General features: G+C 48.2%; 1 protein-coding gene across 1 annotated transcript in view; it reads left to right on the top strand.

Annotated features, from left to right (window-relative positions):
- STRA6 (signaling receptor and transporter of retinol STRA6) overlaps positions 1-16055 on the top strand; it is a 30266-nt gene extending 14211 nt beyond the window's left edge. Inside the window, exons 7-17 of the mRNA XM_056865861.1 lie at positions 3131-3198; positions 3889-3965; positions 4087-4148; positions 4873-5050; positions 7650-7725; positions 8901-9034; positions 9690-9807; positions 11042-11143; positions 12460-12623; positions 14675-14812; positions 15863-16055. Coding sequence (XP_056721839.1) covers positions 3131-3198; positions 3889-3965; positions 4087-4148; positions 4873-5050; positions 7650-7725; positions 8901-9034; positions 9690-9807; positions 11042-11143; positions 12460-12623; positions 14675-14812; positions 15863-16035 — 1290 coding nt within the window. The 3' untranslated portion in view covers positions 16036-16055. The remainder of the gene's footprint in view (positions 1-3130; positions 3199-3888; positions 3966-4086; positions 4149-4872; positions 5051-7649; positions 7726-8900; positions 9035-9689; positions 9808-11041; positions 11144-12459; positions 12624-14674; positions 14813-15862) is intronic.
- Positions 16056-17230: the final 1175 nt, after the last annotated feature.

The following is a 17230-nucleotide window of genomic DNA, read 5'->3' as shown; positions in this document are numbered from 1 at the left end:
GTTCGATCCCCAGCATCTCCACTTAAAAAGATCAGACAGTAGGTGATGTGGAAAAAACATCTGCCTGAGGAAAGGTTGAAGGAGCTGGGTGTGTTTAGCCTGAAGAGAAGACTGAGAGGTGATATGATAACCATCAAGTACTTGAAGGGCTGCCATGTAGAGGAGGGTGTCGAGTTGATTTCTGTTGCCCCAGAAGGCCGGACCAGAACCAATGGGTTGAAATTAAATCAAAAGAGTTTCCGTCTAGACATTAGGAAGAATTTTCTAACAGAGCAGTTCCTCAGTGGAACGGGCTTCCTCGGGAGGTGGTGAGCTCTCCTTCCCTGGAGGTTTTGAAGCAGACGCTAGATGGCCATCTGTCAGCAATGCTGATTCTATGACCCTAGGCAGATCATGAGAAGGAGGGCACCTTGGCCATCTTCTGGGCATGGAGTAGGGGTCACTGGATGTGTGTGGGGGGGAGGCAGTTGTGAATTTCCTTCCTTGTGCAGGGGGTTGGACTAGATGACCCGGGTGGTCTCTTCCAACTCTATGATTCAGTGGAACAGGCTTCCTTGGGAGGTGGTGAGCTTTCCTTACTTGGAGGTTTTAAAGAAGAGGCTAGATGGCCATCTGTCAGCAATGCTGATTTTATGAACTTAGGCAGATCATGAGAGGGAGGGCATCTTGGCCATCTTCTGGGCATGGAGTAGGGGTCACTGGGGGTACGGCTGGGTAGTTTGGAATTTCCTGCATTGTGCAGGGGGTTGGACTAGATGATCCCGGTGGTCCCTTCCAACTCTGATTCTATGATTCTTTGAAACTTTGGAGATCCACTGTTACTCTGAGGGGTCAATATTGACTTTCATGGACCAAGGGTCTGACTCAGTATAAGGCAGCTTCCTGTGTTCCTTTGTTTAAGGTTTTCTTCCACGGAAGTATCAAGTCTTGCTTTCGTCGCTTGCTGCTCTTCTGATCTGCAGTTGCCGGCTCATTGGCGGTGTCCATTATTTCATTGTGAGATGCTTTGAAGGCCCGTTGGGCAAAAAGGCAGCATGCAGTTCTTTTACAGCAACTAATATTGCTCGGTCCTTGGGCGAATGTCTCATAAATCTGATGTGTGTTTTGGCGTGCTGCTTTGTATTGGAGGCTGGTTGCAAAGAAGAGGGCGACTTTTTATTAATCTGATCGACTGAAGAGCAGGAGACTCCAATGAGGTTGGGAGATTTACTCGGCGGCCTTTGCCAACCTTCAGGTGGGGCCTGGAGATCCCCTGGAATGCTACACATTTCCATACTAGCAGACAGTTGCCCTTTTGAAAAGATTTCCTGTTAGTGTTTGACTGTTGATCAAAATGAGTCAAACTGGTATGATTTAAGAGTAAAGTCCACCAGTACATCTCTGCTGCGCTAGAACTGTCTAAGCCAGACAGTGGAATCTTCCAACAGAACTGGTGGTTAACTTCTTTTTTATTTTAAGAGCCGTTTCCGTGAGTTATGTTCCCTGAGGGCCATATATTTCAGCTGTTCTGTCCTCTATTTCCCCAACAGTATACCCCCCATTGCATTCTTTATGGTTGTTCTAAATCCTGATTTCCCAAGTGCCAGCTGCTATTAATTTTTATCTCAGATGAGTATGTTGCATTATCTCTAGAGCTGTAAAATGGGCAAGAGGGTCTTAAAATGTTCTTTCCCTGCTAGCACCCTGCACTTCATCCTAGCTGGAAAAAAATAAGCTGGGCTTAGACTGATGACAAACGACCCAGCTGCTTTTAGTGCTGCTATAGTCTTTAAGAGGGGAGTGGACATGTTCATGGAGGAAAGGGGTATTCATGGCTACTAGTTAAAATGGATACTAGTCATGATGCATACCTATTCTCTCCAGGATCAGAGGAGCATGCCCATTATATTAGGTGCTGGGGAACACAGGCAGGATGGTGCTGCCGCAGTCGTCTTGCTTGTGGGCTTCCTAGAGGCGCCTGGTTGGCCACTGTGTGAACAGACTGCTGGACTTGATGGGCCTGGGTCTGATCCAGCAGGCCTTTTCTTATGTTCTAAAAGCTGTCAATCAATTAGATCTTTAAATGATCCAGCAATTAAAGTAGTTTGCATGTGTTGCTTTTTCCAGGATCCATGAAGGCAAGTGACTTTCTCTCTCTCTCAAGATGTATCAGGCCATTTATGCAGGGCTGTTTCCCCATGGTCACCCCCTCTGTCTTCTCCAGGGCTTCATTTTGATTATGCATGCCTTTCCCAACCATCAGAGGTCGCCTCGCTCTCCCGGTGCATTTCTGCACATTTTGCCCATGTTTTCAGGATTCTCACTAAAACAGCATCCGGAAAACATGGGCAAAACACAGGAAATGCACAGGGAGAAGTAGGTGACCTCTGATGGTCGGAAAAGGCATGTATAATCAAGTCGAAGGACTGGAGCAGTCAGCAGGGTGACCACGAGGGAAACAGGTCTGCATAAATGGCCTCAGAGTTTTGGTAGAGGGTTTTCCCATCAAGTCGCATCTGATTTATGGTGACCCGGGTAGGGTTTTCAAGGCAAGAGACATTCGGAGGTGGTTTCCCATTGCCTGCCTCTGCGTAGGGACCCTGGTATTCATTGGAGGTCTCCCATCCAATAGTCGGTCCCTATTACATGTATGTACATATGAAGCTGCTGTATACTGAATCAGACCCTTGGTCCATCATGGTCAGTATTGTCTACTCAGACTGGCAGCGGTTCTCCAGGGTCTTGGGCAGAAGTCTTTCACATCACCTGCTATTTGACCCTTTTAACTGGAGATGCCGGGGATTGAACCTGGGACCTTCTGCATGTCAAGCAGATGCTTTTCTGCTGAGCCAGGGTCTCAGGTTGAGGTCCTAGTCCAGTACTCCAACCACACTATTTCCTGTGTCTGAACAGGGCAAAAGATACCACCAGTCTTGGCTCTGACATGTATGGGCAAAATCTTCATGCTACAGACATTTCTAAATATTCACGTGTTGCATCCATGTTTTTAACTGTACACTTTTAAGATTACTTTCTTGATTTGTGAAATGTCCATGTTACGAATGTAGATCCTAATCTTGAGAGGCGGCATCTTAAAATGCAGTACTCTAGTTGGCTATTAAGTATGAATTTCTGGTTGTTTGTTTTTAAGGTACTTGGAAACGGATTTTACAAAGAATACCTGAAGAATATTCTGGCTAAAAGACCACCAGAGGGAAAGTAAGGATAACATCCCTTTTTGTTTCCATTTAAATGGGACACATGTCAGCAAAACTCTGTGCATGCCATAGGATTGAGCTAGCAAGAGGTAGCATTCAGTGAATGCTAGGTCAGGTGGGAGCTACGTTGGAAAAAGTAGAGGAGGGGCAGCAGCTCAAATTGGGAGATTTCTGTCCTTCACACCTCTTGTAAGGCGGCTGAATTGGGACCCCATGATAATATTTCTTCTGCTTCAAGCTGGAATGGCAAAGCCAGGTAGGAAATGAGGTTACACACGGTCAGCTGGTTCAGTTCACAGGTCGCGAACAGAGAGAGCTGATTGTTTAGATGCGCCCAAAATGCATTCTGATCTGCCCATCGGCATGGCCGCGCTGTGTCCTTACACAATTAGACTTTCTCAACACCAACACGCATCTGCCACTGTTGCTATCTCCAAAGGTTAAAAAGTCATATAAGAAATGGGGCGGCAGTCAGTTTGAGGTTTTAGAGGTGAGACTTACTACTTGGAATCCACTCCAAGTAGCTAACCCAGCCAACTGGGCAATCATTTCTCACAATCGCTTCTTTAATAGCAAACTGCAAGGGCATGGGGGGGGGGGTTTGAATATTGTGGATATATTCTTTACTGCACTAGCCCAATGATGTCTCTCTAGAACTCCTACCTGATCCAAACTTTTCTTCCTCTGCCAGTGCAGGCAAAGGCAAGCCTGGTGTGTTTTCAAGACTCCAATCATATTTGCATTCTTACATATACACACCACAGGAAGGTACTGTATGGAAAGATCTTTTAATGTACTCTTGAAGTACTGGGGTGGGGGGTTGTTGGTGACAGAGGTCCCCACACTTCTCTCCACTTACTGATCTGTGACTGTGGTTTTGGGATTGTAGGCTTCCGGATCCCTCTGAAGCTGGTTCTCTCACTAGCCATGGCGGTGATAGCTGTCTACCAGGTAACCTGCATTAAAGCTTCCCATAAACTCGCCCAGCATGGTGTAGTGGTTAAGAGCAGTGGAGTCTGATCTGGAGAACCGGGTTTGAGTCCCCACTCCTCCACATGAGCAGTGGACTGTAACATGGTGAACTGGGTTTGATTCCCCACTCCACCACGTGAAGCCTGCTGGGTGACCTTGGGCTAGTCACAGTTCTCTCAGAACTCTCTCAGCCCCACCTAGAAGAAGACGACGACGAAGAGTTGGTTTTTATATGCCGACTTTCTTTACCACTTAAGGCAGAATCGAACCTGTTTATAATCACCTTCCCTCCCCCTCCCCACAACAGACACCCTGTGAGGTAGGTGGGGCTTAAAGAGTTCCGAGAGAGCTGTGACTAGCCCAAGGTCACCCATCTGGCTTCACGTGGAGGAGTGGGGAAACAAATCTAGTTCACCAGATTAGCATCCGTGGCTCATGTGGAGGAGTGGGGAATCGAACCCGGTTCTCCAGATCAGAGTCCACCACTCCAAACCACCGCTCTTAACCTCTACACCATGCTAGCTCTCACAGGGTGAGACCTAACTCACAGGGTGTCTGTTGTGGGGGGGGGGGGGAAGGAAGGTGACTGTAAACCGCTTTGAATTCCTTAAGGTAGAGAAAAGAGGGGGTATAAAAAACCAACTCTTCTTCTTCCTCCTCCTTGCTAGCAACCAGCCTCACTCTTAGTCTCTTGGTTTCACAGGTTGCCCTTCTGCTTCTTGTGACGTTCGTCCCCAACATCCAGATAGTGAGGTCCGGCATGACAATGGATGTAACCGCCTTGCTAGTCCAGTTCGGCCTCATCCCCATGGAAAACCCAGCGAGTCTCCCGGGAGACAAGGAGCTGGCAACAGCCAAGCACTATGTCTGGGCACTGGAAGGTGAGTCTTTTCGGTGACAAGGTAAAGTCACTGCATGGGGCATGTGCACCATGTACACGTGGTATATATGCCGCCTACTGGGGGGGGGGCTGTGGTTCAGTGGTAGAGCCTCGACTTTGCATGCAGAAGGTCCCAGCTTCAATCCCTGGCATCTCCAGTGGAAATAACCAGGTAGTAGGTGGTGTGAAAGACCTCTGCCTGAGACCCTAGCTCAGCGGAAGAGCCTCTGCTTGGCACGCAGAAGGTCCCAGGTTCAATCCTCAGCATCTCCAGTGGAAAGAAGCTGGTAGTAGGTGATGTGAAAGACCTCCACCTGAAACCCTGGAGAGCCGCTGCCGGTCTGAGTAGACAATACTGAATTTGATGGACCAAGGGTCAGACTCAGTAGAAGGCAGTTTCACATGTTCATGTGTATTCCTAGTACCATGGGGTGTTTTGGCTGGCAAATGATGCATGAATTATTAATTCTGTCATTGTGTGTGTGTGAAGCGCCACCAAGACACTTCTGACACACGGCAACCATATGAATTAATGATCTCCAAAACATCCTGTTGTTAACAGCCTTGTTCAGGTCTTGCAAACTGAGGGCCGTGGCTTCCTTTATGGAGTCCATCCATCTCATGATGGGTCTTCCTCTTTCCCTGCTGCCTTCAACTTTTCCTAGCATGACTCTCTGTTCCAGTGACCAAAGTACGGAAGCTGCAGTTTAGTCATTTTAGCTTCTAGGGTCAGTTCAGGCTTGATTTGATCTGGAACCCACTGATTTGTCCTTTTGGCAGTCCACGGTATCCGGAAAACTCTCCTCCGACCCTACATTTCAAATGAATTGATTCTGTCATCAGCAATGCTTTATTTAACATTGTGAACCAGCGGATTCTGTCTTCGTGGAGGACATGAGAAGTGTTTGGTTTTGAGAGGGCAGTTTAGCGGATAAGTCAAACATTTGTTCCATTTGCAAGTCCGGGCCTTTAGCCAGCAACCAAAAGAGGCCGTCCTCGCCAAGAATCGAAGGAGCGAGGAATAATCTACAGCCCTGCAGATGCTCACGTTTTGCAAAGACTACTGAAATCTGGGGGAATCGAGCAGATGGCCGCGAGGAAGGGAAACTGCGAAGCTGGGGAGGGGGGGAGGAGGGGGAGGGGAAATTCAAAGCCAATGACAGACAGGCAGCCGGGTTGTTGGTCCTGTCGCCTCCAGCTAATACAGCCTCCTCCTTGTGGCAACGTCCTTGCAGCTTTCCACATACACAGTGGTAGGAACATGCCTTTACAAACAGAGGGGATGCGCCGATGCATTATCTAGAAATCTTTTCCTGGCAACGCTACCTAACAATCTGTCATTGTAATCTAATCCATCAAGTCTGATTTCTGCAGTGACATTTTTTAAATGCTCTTAGGTGATCCTTGCTTCTTTTTCTAAAAAAATATGGGCGTAAAACAAAGTTGTGGCGGGTGGAATGGGACACTGAAGGAATCGGAGCGTAAGAATAGCCATATTGGATCAGACTAGTGGTCCCTCTAGTCCAGCATCTTGTTCTTAACCAGTCCAGCATCCAGTTCCTAAACAAAGCCAGCGTGGTGTAGTGGTTAAGAGCAGTGGTTTGGAGCAGTGGACTCTGATCTGGAGAACCGGGTTTGATTCCCTACTCCTCCACATGAGCAGCGGAAGCTAATCTGGTGAACTGGATTTGTTTCCCCACTCCTACACTTGAAGCCAGCTAGGTGACCTTGGGCTAGTCACACTCTCTCCGCCCCACCGACCTTACAGGGTGTCTGTTGTGGGGAAGGTGATTGTAAGCTAGTTTGATTCTTCCTTAAGTGGTAGAGAAAGTCGGCATATAAAAACCAACTCTTCTTCTTCTTCTAACAATGGCCATTCAGGGAAGTCCACAAGCAGGGCTCATGGGGATGACGGCCCTCCCCACAACAATGGGCAATCAGAGATTTTCAGCCTCTGAACCCAGAGACCCTGTACAGCTCTTATGGCTAATAGCCAATGATGGACCTATACTCCATAAAGCATGTCCTAACTCCCAAGGTCCCAGGTTCAATCCCCAGCATCTCCGTGCAAAAAGACTAGGCAGGTAGGTGATGTGGAAGACCTCCGCCTGAGACCCTGGAGAACCACTGCCGGTCTGAGTAGACAATACTGACCTTGATGGACAAATAGGGAGGGGCTGTGGCTCAGTGGAAGAGCATCTGCTTGGCATGCAGAAGGTCCCAGGTTCAATCACCGGCATCTCCAGTTCAAGGGACCAGGCAAGTAGGTGATGTGAAAGACCTCCGCCTGAGACCCTGGAGAGCTGCTGCCGGTCTGAGTAGACAATACTGACTTTGATGGACCAGGGGTCTGATTCAGCATAAGGCAACTTCATGTGCTCAATAGTGTAATTCACAATACGGCAGCTTCACACGTGTGTGTTGATGTATGCACAGGTTATACTTAAAAAATGGAAATACACAATGAATACAGCACAAACGTTTGCAGCGTGTCAAGTGCAAATGCCGAAAAGAAGAAGAGCAACATCCCTGCTCTGAGCTACAACCTGTTGCCTGGGTTTGACCACCTCTTTACTAACTCCGTCCGCTCCCCTTTGCAGTGTGCTTCGTCTCCTCCCTCGTTGTCTCCTGCCTGTTGACTTTCAGCATGCTGATGAGGTCCCTGGTGAGGCACAGGTGAGAACTTAATTTTGCTTCCAGCTCCCGCTGTTCCCAAACATCACCGGAGGCTGCTTTATGGGTTGCTCTAGGAGGTGTGTAAAAAAAGGATTACTGGTTTGTGCCAGAAACAGCAAATACAGTTTATTTCCCAGAAGCAACCTATCCTCTCTTCTTTTTCCTTTATTTATTTTTTATTTTTTTGCAATTTGCTGCTAGGATCAGGCATCATCTTGCTTGTGGCCTGTCCTTATCTCGAAAAGCAGAATCATGATAGAACCTGGGATACAGTCACCTGTGAATTGTGTATCTGCTCTCTTCCTAGAATCATAGAGTTGGAAGGGACCACCAGGGTCACCTAATCCAACCCCCTGCACAATGCAGGAAATTCACAACTACCTCCCGCCACACACTCCCAGTGACCCCCTACTCCATGCCCAGAAGATGGCAAGGTTGCCCTCCCTCTCATCCTCTGCCTAAGGTCATAGAATCAGCATTGCTGACAGATGGCCATCTAGCCTCTGCTTAAAATCCTCCAGGGAAGGAGAGCTCACCACCTCCTGAGAAAGCCTGTTCCACTGAGGAACCGCTCTAACTGTTAGAAAATTCTTCCTAGCGTCTAGATGAAAACTCTTTTGATTTAATTTCAACCTGTTGGTTCTGGTCCGACCTTCTGGGGCAACTGAAAACAACTTGGCCCCATCCTCTATATGACAGCCTTAAAGTACTTGAACGTGGTTATGGGTAGGGGGAAGCAATCCTAAGTTGCTGTGTCTCCCCCCCCCCCATGGAGTTAGTTGGTTCTGGTCCGGCCTTCTGGGGCAACAGAAAACAACTCGGCACCCTCCTCTATATGACAGCCCTTTGAGTACTTGAAGATGGTGATCACATCCCCTCTCAGTCTTCTCCTCTTCAGGCTAGACATACCCAGCTCCTTCAACCTTTCCTCATAGGACTTGGTCTCCAGACCCCTCACCATCTTTGTTGCCCTCCTCCGGACACATTCCAGCTTGTCTACATCTTTCTTAAATTGCGGTGCCCAAAACTGAACACCTCTGTCATTAAGGTTGCCAGCTCTGGGTTGGGAAATTGTCACTCAGAAAATCTAGCTCCTTGTGATCCATTTGGCAAGAAGATACTCTTTAAAAAAAAAAAGTGTGTCATGATTTATTGTTTCTCCCTGGCCTTTTCAGGATCAATCTCCAGCGTCTGTACCGTGGGGCTGTCGTTGATGTTTTCTATCGCCCCCGCAAGCTCCAGCCTTCTCAACAGGCCCTTGTTTGCTGGATGTGTTTCACAGGCTTCCAGGCAGCCTTTACCTGCTTGGGTGAGCAGATATTGTGTTATATAGCGACTAGCCAAAGAGCAATGTAAAAACAGAGTTTCAAACCAAGTTCTCTCCAGTGCGGTATATCCATTTTATTAGGCAGCTGCACCCTAATTATATTGGAAGACAAAGAAGAAGAGTTGTGTTTTTATATGCCGACTTTCTCTACCACTTAAGAGAGAATCAAACCGGCTTACAATCGCCTTCCCCTCCCCGCAATAGACACCCTGTGAGGTAGGTGGGGCTGAGAGAGCTCTTAAGAGAGCTGTGACTAGCCCAAGGTCACCCAGCTGGCTTCGTGTGTAGGAGTGGGAGAAACAAACCCAGTTCACCTCCGCTGCTCATGTGAAGGAGTGGGGGAATCGAACCCGGTTTCCCCAGATCAGAGTCCATTGCTCCACTGCTGATCTAAGTGGGTTTTCGGCTCTGGTGTAACTTTTTCACTATGTCCTCCTCCTTTCTGGCAGCCCTTTCATGGAAGCAAGCCGTCCTCTAGGTCCGGCCGCTTGGTCTTCATGCTCTGCCAGCCTTGGGCTGCTAACTCTGAGTTAGGAAATTCCTGGCCCCACCTGGAGGTGGGCCCTCTTAAGGAACAGACATACCCAACACTGTTAAGTTTTTTGTGTGTAACTGTTTGTCTTCTGTCTTTGTCAAGGTCTACTCATCCAGCAGCTTGTTTTTTTCATCTGCGCTGTGGCTTTCACGTTCCTCGTGGTTATCCCTTTGCAATCTGGCACCAACATGTACCTCTTCAAGATTGCGGAGAACATGTGGTAAGTGTTCCTTCCTGAGCAGTTAAATATCTAAGTGGAAAGAGACGGGAATGCATCATGTCTCTAATGTACATGCATGTAGACACACGCATCCACATGAACACATGAAGCTGCCTTATACTGAATCAGACCCCTTGGTCCATCAAAGTCAGTATTGTCTACTCAGACCGGCAGCGGCTCTCCAGGGTCTCAGGCAGGGGTATTTCACATCACCTACTTGCCTAGTCCCTTTAACCGGAGATGCTGGGGATTGAACTTGGGACCTTCTGCTTGCCAAGCAGATGCTCTACCATTGAGCCACAGCCCCTCCAGTAGTTTTATGCAACCACATCCATACACAACTAATAGCAACCGGTGGGGCCGTGGCTCAGTGGTGGAGCAGCTGCTTGGCATGTAGAAGGTCCCAGGTTCAATCCCTGGTATCTCCAGTTAAAGAGACTAGGCGAGTAGGTGATGTGAAAGACCTCTGCCTGAGACCCTGGAGAGCCACTGACGGTCTGAGCAGACAATACTGACTTTGATGGACCAAGGGTCTGATTCAGTATGAGGCAGCTTCATGTGTTCAGGTGCATTCACTGGGAGAAGCGCTGTGTTTTCCCAGCAATCAGAAAAAGTCAGGAATGCGTGATTTCCTCTGCAAAGAAGCTCTGGATTAACAGAGGATGTCTGGATCGCTCTTAGCAGTCACTGCAGTGCATTTATCAATATCATAATCTGAAAAGATCCTTAGGGAATTCTCTGTATCCTCATAATATGATGTTTCTTTTTAAAAAAATATAATTTTATTTGTTTTTTTTATAAGGGGTACAGAAAAAAGAAAAGGGAAAAAGCAAATAGGGGAAATATCACAGTTCTTATTTGGCCCATGCCCAGGCTGGCTCCACCATCTATTTTAACCCCGTAATCTCAGATGGGAAATTCCTGGAGTTTGGAGGGAGGATGGAGCCTAGAGAGGGGAGGGTTTGGGGAGGGGAGGAACCTCAGATGGGGTATAATGTCCTATTGTCCGAAGCAGTCATTTTCTCCTGGAGAATTAAACTCTGTAGTGTGATCAGTTGTAAGTCCGGGAGGTTCCCAGGCTTTATATTAATAAAACTTTATATTAATTCAAAGTTTAACTATTATTCCAGTAACTGTTACTAATTGGAAATTGAACTGTTTGAAATGGCAAAACTTACAGCTTTAAGAAGTGACCCGAGCTAAAATCTGTATATTTGTGATTTTCTTTATCTAGGCCCTTCTGGTTGACCTTGGTGGCATCCGTCATTGTTCAGAACTTCCTGACACACTACTTTTTCCTTGAAAAAGGCCATCTACCAAGAGAGCTGACCAACAGGTGACTGAAGAGGGTGGGTGATACTGGTGCTGGGTGTCTCTATGGCTGCCCTTGGGGATGCCGTCCGCCAAGAGTTAGAGGTTGTTATCTTGGGGAAACAATCCAGGATCGATGTAAATCAGTGGTTCCCAAAGTGGGCAGTACCGCCCTTTGGGGGGCGGTGGGATTACCTGGGGAAGGGCACTAAGAGGCAAGGGGGAAGCAGGGGAACGCTGGAGGTGGGTCCCTTCAACTGTGTTGTTGGATAGGGTAGGGGCGCTCAGGTTGAGTTTGTGGAACCAAGGGGGTTGTGGCCCGAAAAGTCAAATGAAGGTCTAAATTATGTAAAGCCCTTAAATGAGAATATATCCACTGATCTCCCTGCAGAGTTGAGATCAGAATCCTGTGTGGGGCAGGATTGCAACTCATGTTAGCATCGTGTCTGTTAAGTCTACGTGGAGGAACACACGAGGTCGGAGGCGGAGTTCCAACAGCAACCGCTTTATTGTGCGAACAAGAACAGAACTAACTACAGTGACCAGACCCCTGCTGATATGCCCGCTTGGCCTCCTGCGACCACTCCCCCCACAACCATGATGGGGGGCGGGAAACCCAGTAGGCAATGGGAACATACAGTTCAGGAGCTTTAGGGAACTCCAAGCTGCCCAGGGTTTCCCCTGATGCGATTACAAGGAGCTTCATTCCCTTGATTCAGTCACACACACACGTGCATACATAACAAAATCCTTTAACAGGGATCCGGTATTCACACCTTTTTCGCCATTCCTTCTTCAGAGAATTAAACAATAGACCATGTATTTGGACCCTAGTATGTTGGTTCCTATCTCCAATTTCCCACTTGGAGGCTGGCAACCCTAATAGGTTTCCCTAGACACAACTGATCTTTTCACCGCCAAACGTCACTTTGGGGAACCAAGCTTCCCAAGCGTGGCAGGGCCCGATCTGATTTGGGACCATCGCATAGGGACTTCAGGCTTCCTTCCGGTGCCATTTTCCCGAGCTGAAACAGCCTCTGTTGGGAAAGCTCCTATCTACCCCCTCTCCTGTGGGGCTGCCTGGGGGAATTCCAAAACATCTGGTTCGCTGCCGTTGGAAGAAGGACGCTGGCCTTAGATAGACATTTGATCTGACCCACAAGGGCCTTGAACAAGAGAGACATCTGGGCAATTAGCTCCCATGGAGGAAACATCTGCAGCTATTAAGGAACCCTTAATGCTCTTTTGTCACGGACCAGCAATAGACCCATTTACAACTGGACAGCAAGACCGCGGGGACGGTATGTAGGAGGATGACCTCTGCTTCCCCCCCCTCTGCAGGCGAGCGTTGTACATCGTGACGTATCTGCTCTTCCCGCTGAATGTACTGGTGGGAGTCCTGGCCGGCGTTTGGAGGATGGTGGTTTCTGCTCTTTACAATGTTGTTCACTTCTGCCAGCTCGATGTGAGCCTCCTCAGCCACGGGGCAGAGGCCTTTGATCCAGGTAAGAGGAAGATGAGGTGTCTCCCCCTCCCACACACACACACACTTCCTTCTCTTTGTTACCTTGCTCCTTCTAACTCTGTGTGGGTGTGAAGTGCCGTCAAGTCACAGCTGACTTATGGCGGAAGTCACAGCCAACTTAGAAGAGAATCATAGAGTTGGAAGGGACCACCAGGGTCATCTAGTCCAACCCCCTGCACAATGCAGGAAATCCACAACTACCTCCCACACACACACCCCAGTGCCCAGAAGATGGCCAAGATGCCCTCCCTCTCATGAACTGCCTAGGTTTTTAGCCTAATGTCCGACCTTCTGGGGCAACAGAAAACAACTGGCGGCCCAGACTTATGGCGATCCTGTGAGGTTTCCAAGGCAAGAGATGCTCAGAGGTGGTTTGCCATTGGCCTGCCTCTGGCCAGTGTGGTGTAGTGGTTAAGAGCGGTGGTCTGGAGCTGTGGACTCTGATCTGGAGAACCGGGTTTGATTCCCCACTCCTCCACATGAGCGGTGGAGGCTAATCTGGTGAACTGGATTTTTTCTCCCACTCCCACATACAAAGCCAGGTGGGTGACCTTGGGCTAGTCACAGCTCTCTTTGAGCTCTCTTAGCCCCACCTACCTCACAGGGCGTCTCTTGTGGGGAGGGGGAGGGAAGGAGATCGTAAGCCAGTTTGAGTCTCCCTTAAGTGGTAGAGAAGGTTGACATATAAAAACCAACTCTTCTTCTTCTTTCTTGGTAGTCTCCCATCCAAGTTCTAACCAAGACTGACCCTGCTTAGTTTCTGAGATCTGATGAGATCAAACTAGCCTGGACCATCCAGGTCAGGGCACCTTCTAACTACATATACCTAATTTAAGTGGTACTGGTTATAGCTTTGAGTCGTACAATGCCCCTGTTTAAAATTAGTCCACTGGAACTTTAGAGGGGAAATTTTGGCAAATGAAATAGGACTGTCTAAAGGGCTGGGTATGTAAAAAAAATGCATTTCTGGACTGGGACAGATTAGTTATTGGGATTGGCTGCAAAGTCTTTAATAACTGGCTCGTTTACTTCTGGAGGTCATGATTTTTGCCTGCATGTATCTTTTTCTTGGCATGGGTGGTCAGAAATCAAAAATAGCTCTTTAGATACATGCCAGATCATATTATTATACTGCTGGTTAAATCGCAGTAGCCAAGACTGTGTTTTGCTCTGACCAGATGCAAACAACAGAAAGCAGAAAACAGATGCGCAATTGTTTGTGACACTAAAGGTCCTGACGTTCTCAATCTCTTGCTCTCCCTCCTTCCCCCTCCGGCCTTTCTCCCCTTGAACACGGAGTCAGGATTGAAGAACCACCCCCCTTTCAAAATCCTTCAGTTGCTTGTGACGTTTGAATTCACACACCTTAACAAATTGGGGCTAGTTACTTGCCCACAAATGGACATTACAAAGAGAGGATTAAGTTGTGGTTTAAAATCACAGGTACTGGGAAAGAAACCAGCTCCTAATAACTGAAGCTGTTCATACCCAGATCCAAGATCGAACACTTCCTAAGCCATCCATCATGACTCCCATACTCAGCTCCTGAACACCTGAATACCTGAAGCTGCCTTCTACTGAATCAGACCCTTGGTCCATCAAAGTCAGTATTGTCTACTCAGACCAGCAGCGGATCTCCAGGGTCTCAGGCAGGGGTCTTTCACACCATCTACTTGCCTGGTCCCTTTAACTGGAGATGCCAGGGATTGAACCTGGGACCTTCTGCATGCCAAGCAGAGGCTCAGCCACTGAGCCATGGCTCATTCATGTCATGAACAAACCGTGGTTTGTTTGTGACACCCTTATGCAGTGACCAGTCCCTGCCTTTGTAACCCAATCTTAACATTTCATATAAAGGATGGGAAGGAGGTAGAGAAGAGAATGAGTTGGGGAAGAAGGCACACAGTAGGAGACCAGAACACTAAAGGCAAAAATCCCTTTTTTCTCTCCAAGCGCATGAGTTGACGCATGCATGCTCTGTGCTCTGTCGCATTCTTTCACACGCGGGCCCCTCCCTGCCTTTCCTTCCAGGCTACCGCACTTATTGTTACTACTTGAAAATTGAGGTCAGCCAATCCCACCCGGCGATGAAAGCCTTCTGCTTGCTGCTCCTCCAGTCACAAAGCCCACAGGGGCCGAAGGGACAACAACCCAGCGATATAGAAGAAGGTGAGCGCGCCGACCTCTTCTCTGTGTAATTGTGGATGGATGTGAAAAAGCTGCTGAAGCCACCGTTCGAGGGAAGTAGAGGGAGTGGCTTGTCTGTATTTAGAATCAGCAACCATGATCTCTTTCTCATTCCATCGCCGGTGGCCAGCCGTGTAGAAGATTTGCCCTTCTTTAGATACAAGACCTGCTTTTTCTGTTCTTTATTTAGATCCTTGTGCAAGGTGGTATAGGGGAAGGACTTAACATTGCCAGCCTCTATTTGGAATGACAACTGTTCTCCAGTCTGCAGAGATCAGTTCCCCTGGAAAACATGGCAGCTTCAGAAGGCGATATCTGTGGCACCCCCTCTCTACAGGAACTGCTCCCAAATCTCCAGGAATTTCCCAGGCCAGAGCTTGGCAACCCTACCTGGGATCCAACGATGCTTCAAAGAGCTTCTGGACTCTCCAGCTCTAGAGGGTGGGAAGTAGAGTTGCCACCTGCAAGTTGGGAAGTTCATGGAGATTTGGGGGTAGAGCCTGGAGAGGGTGAGCTATGGGGAGTGGAAGGACCTCGTTGGCCATGGAGTCCACCCTCAGAGGATGTCATTTTCTCCAGGTAAACTGACCTCTGTGGTCTGGAGATCAGCTGTAATTCCAAGGGATCTCCAAGCCCCACCTGGAGGCAGGTAACCCTAACTGGAGAGGATGGATTTATAAAAGAAAAGGCATGCTTTAAACATAATTGGTTTATGTTTGAGGCACCCACGCCACAGTTCAAAGAGGTATCCCGCATGCTGTCCTGTTCTTCCTGCATGCTCCTATGTTCACAAAAAGTAAACCCCCATACTTCCTCCATTATTCCTAGCCTCCTCACTTCCCTTCGTAGAGCTGGGATTAAGCCAGAGAGTGACAAGCCCTGCTGTCAGATTGGAGCCTCCGGTATTTTTTTATTTTATAGCAAGACAGGAAGCGATGTCAGTTGCCTCCAGAGCCAGTGCTGGCTGGGAGCGAGCCAAGGCCCTTTGGTGTGTTGGTTTTTACGAAGTTTGGTTGTGTTCCTTCTCTTCAGGGGTGATGCTGATGAACCAGCCGGCATCCAAAGCCTCCCATCGCAAGCAGAACTGTGCCCGGTGGTGGCTGGCATATACCCTCCTCAACAACCCTTCGCTCCTGCCCTACCGGAAGGCGGTTCTGTTGAACGCCGCAGCCAACGGGATGCAAACCAGCCCGGTGAAGCCTTGATAGTACAAAAGCCCTAGCTTTTGGGGGGCAACGACGGACTCCGCCGCAGGGGATGGCCCTGGGTTCCCAATGTCATGGGCACGGCCTGATCCCTGCGCACCTGCTCTTCCCTACATCTCTGTAGACCTCTCTTGTAGCCTTACCATGAGTTGCCTTGGGGCTAGAGCATGCTGTTTCCAGGGCACAAGACGGTTTGCGTAATACGGGAACAGGCTGAAACTCAAAGCTTCGTGAATCCAAAGACACTGTGTCCTTCCCCTCTTCCCCACGCCCCCGTCAAGGTTTCTCCTCCAGGGTGTGCCTTTTTCTTCATTCCAATGTATGTGGGAATGCTTCTCTTAGGAATCCCAAAGTTTCTAGTCCTCAGGCATTTGCTGCATCTTGATTGTATGTGTGTTCGTCAAATTGGCAAAATCCTGGTTACCTCCCTATCATATAATCCAGCATGAGAGAATTAAGGCTAACAGGGAAATAAGATCCTGGGATGCAGAAGAAGGGGGGTATGAAGAAGGACCAAGAACTGGGAAATGGGCTTGTATTAAATGTTAGGAGGGCTCGTAAGTTGTTTGTGTGTTTAGGTTCCTCCAGCCAAACTTTGCCTTGGGAAATTCTTTGGGTTGGTTTTTTTTTTTAAGATCCTGGGCTGCTCAAAAGGGTAGGCCTGGGCTAACTGTGTAATGTCCTGTTTCCAAAGGGCTTTAAAACGACAAACGACAAACTCTGTTTCCAAAGGGCTTTAAAAAGTGAATTTATGAATGTGGTGAACGGGAGGGGGAAACGTCTCAACGAAAAAGACAGATCCCTTTAAAAAGTGAATTTATGAATGTGGTGAACGGGCCGGGGGGAAACGTCTCAATGAAAAAGACGGATCCCTTTCTTTTTAGAAAAAAGATGTTTTGCTCTCCAAACTGTCAAGAGCTTCTGTCTGCTGGAGGTGTCATTTTGTGCCTTTGGGCTATTCTCACTGTCTTCCTTTCTGCCTGGAAAAAAAACATATTTGAAATGCAATTTGGCAGGTTCTTTGCTTTGCATAACTTGCCTAGCGCTCAAATGTTTCTTCAGTACTGGTGGCGTGGCTTCCTCTTTCCTGGTAGACTGGAAAATACTCCTCCTCTTTACCCTTCTCGCTTTTGGTTAAGCAATTTCTCGATGCCTCCTAGTGGAAAGCTGGCCCAGGTAAGCGTGGAAGCCGGTC

Source organism: Euleptes europaea, chromosome 20, assembly GCF_029931775.1.
Source record: "Euleptes europaea isolate rEulEur1 chromosome 20, rEulEur1.hap1, whole genome shotgun sequence".
NCBI lineage: Eukaryota > Metazoa > Chordata > Lepidosauria > Squamata > Sphaerodactylidae > Euleptes > Euleptes europaea.
Note: the sequence above shows the minus strand (reverse complement) of the source record. Positions and strands in the feature narration are given on the sequence as shown.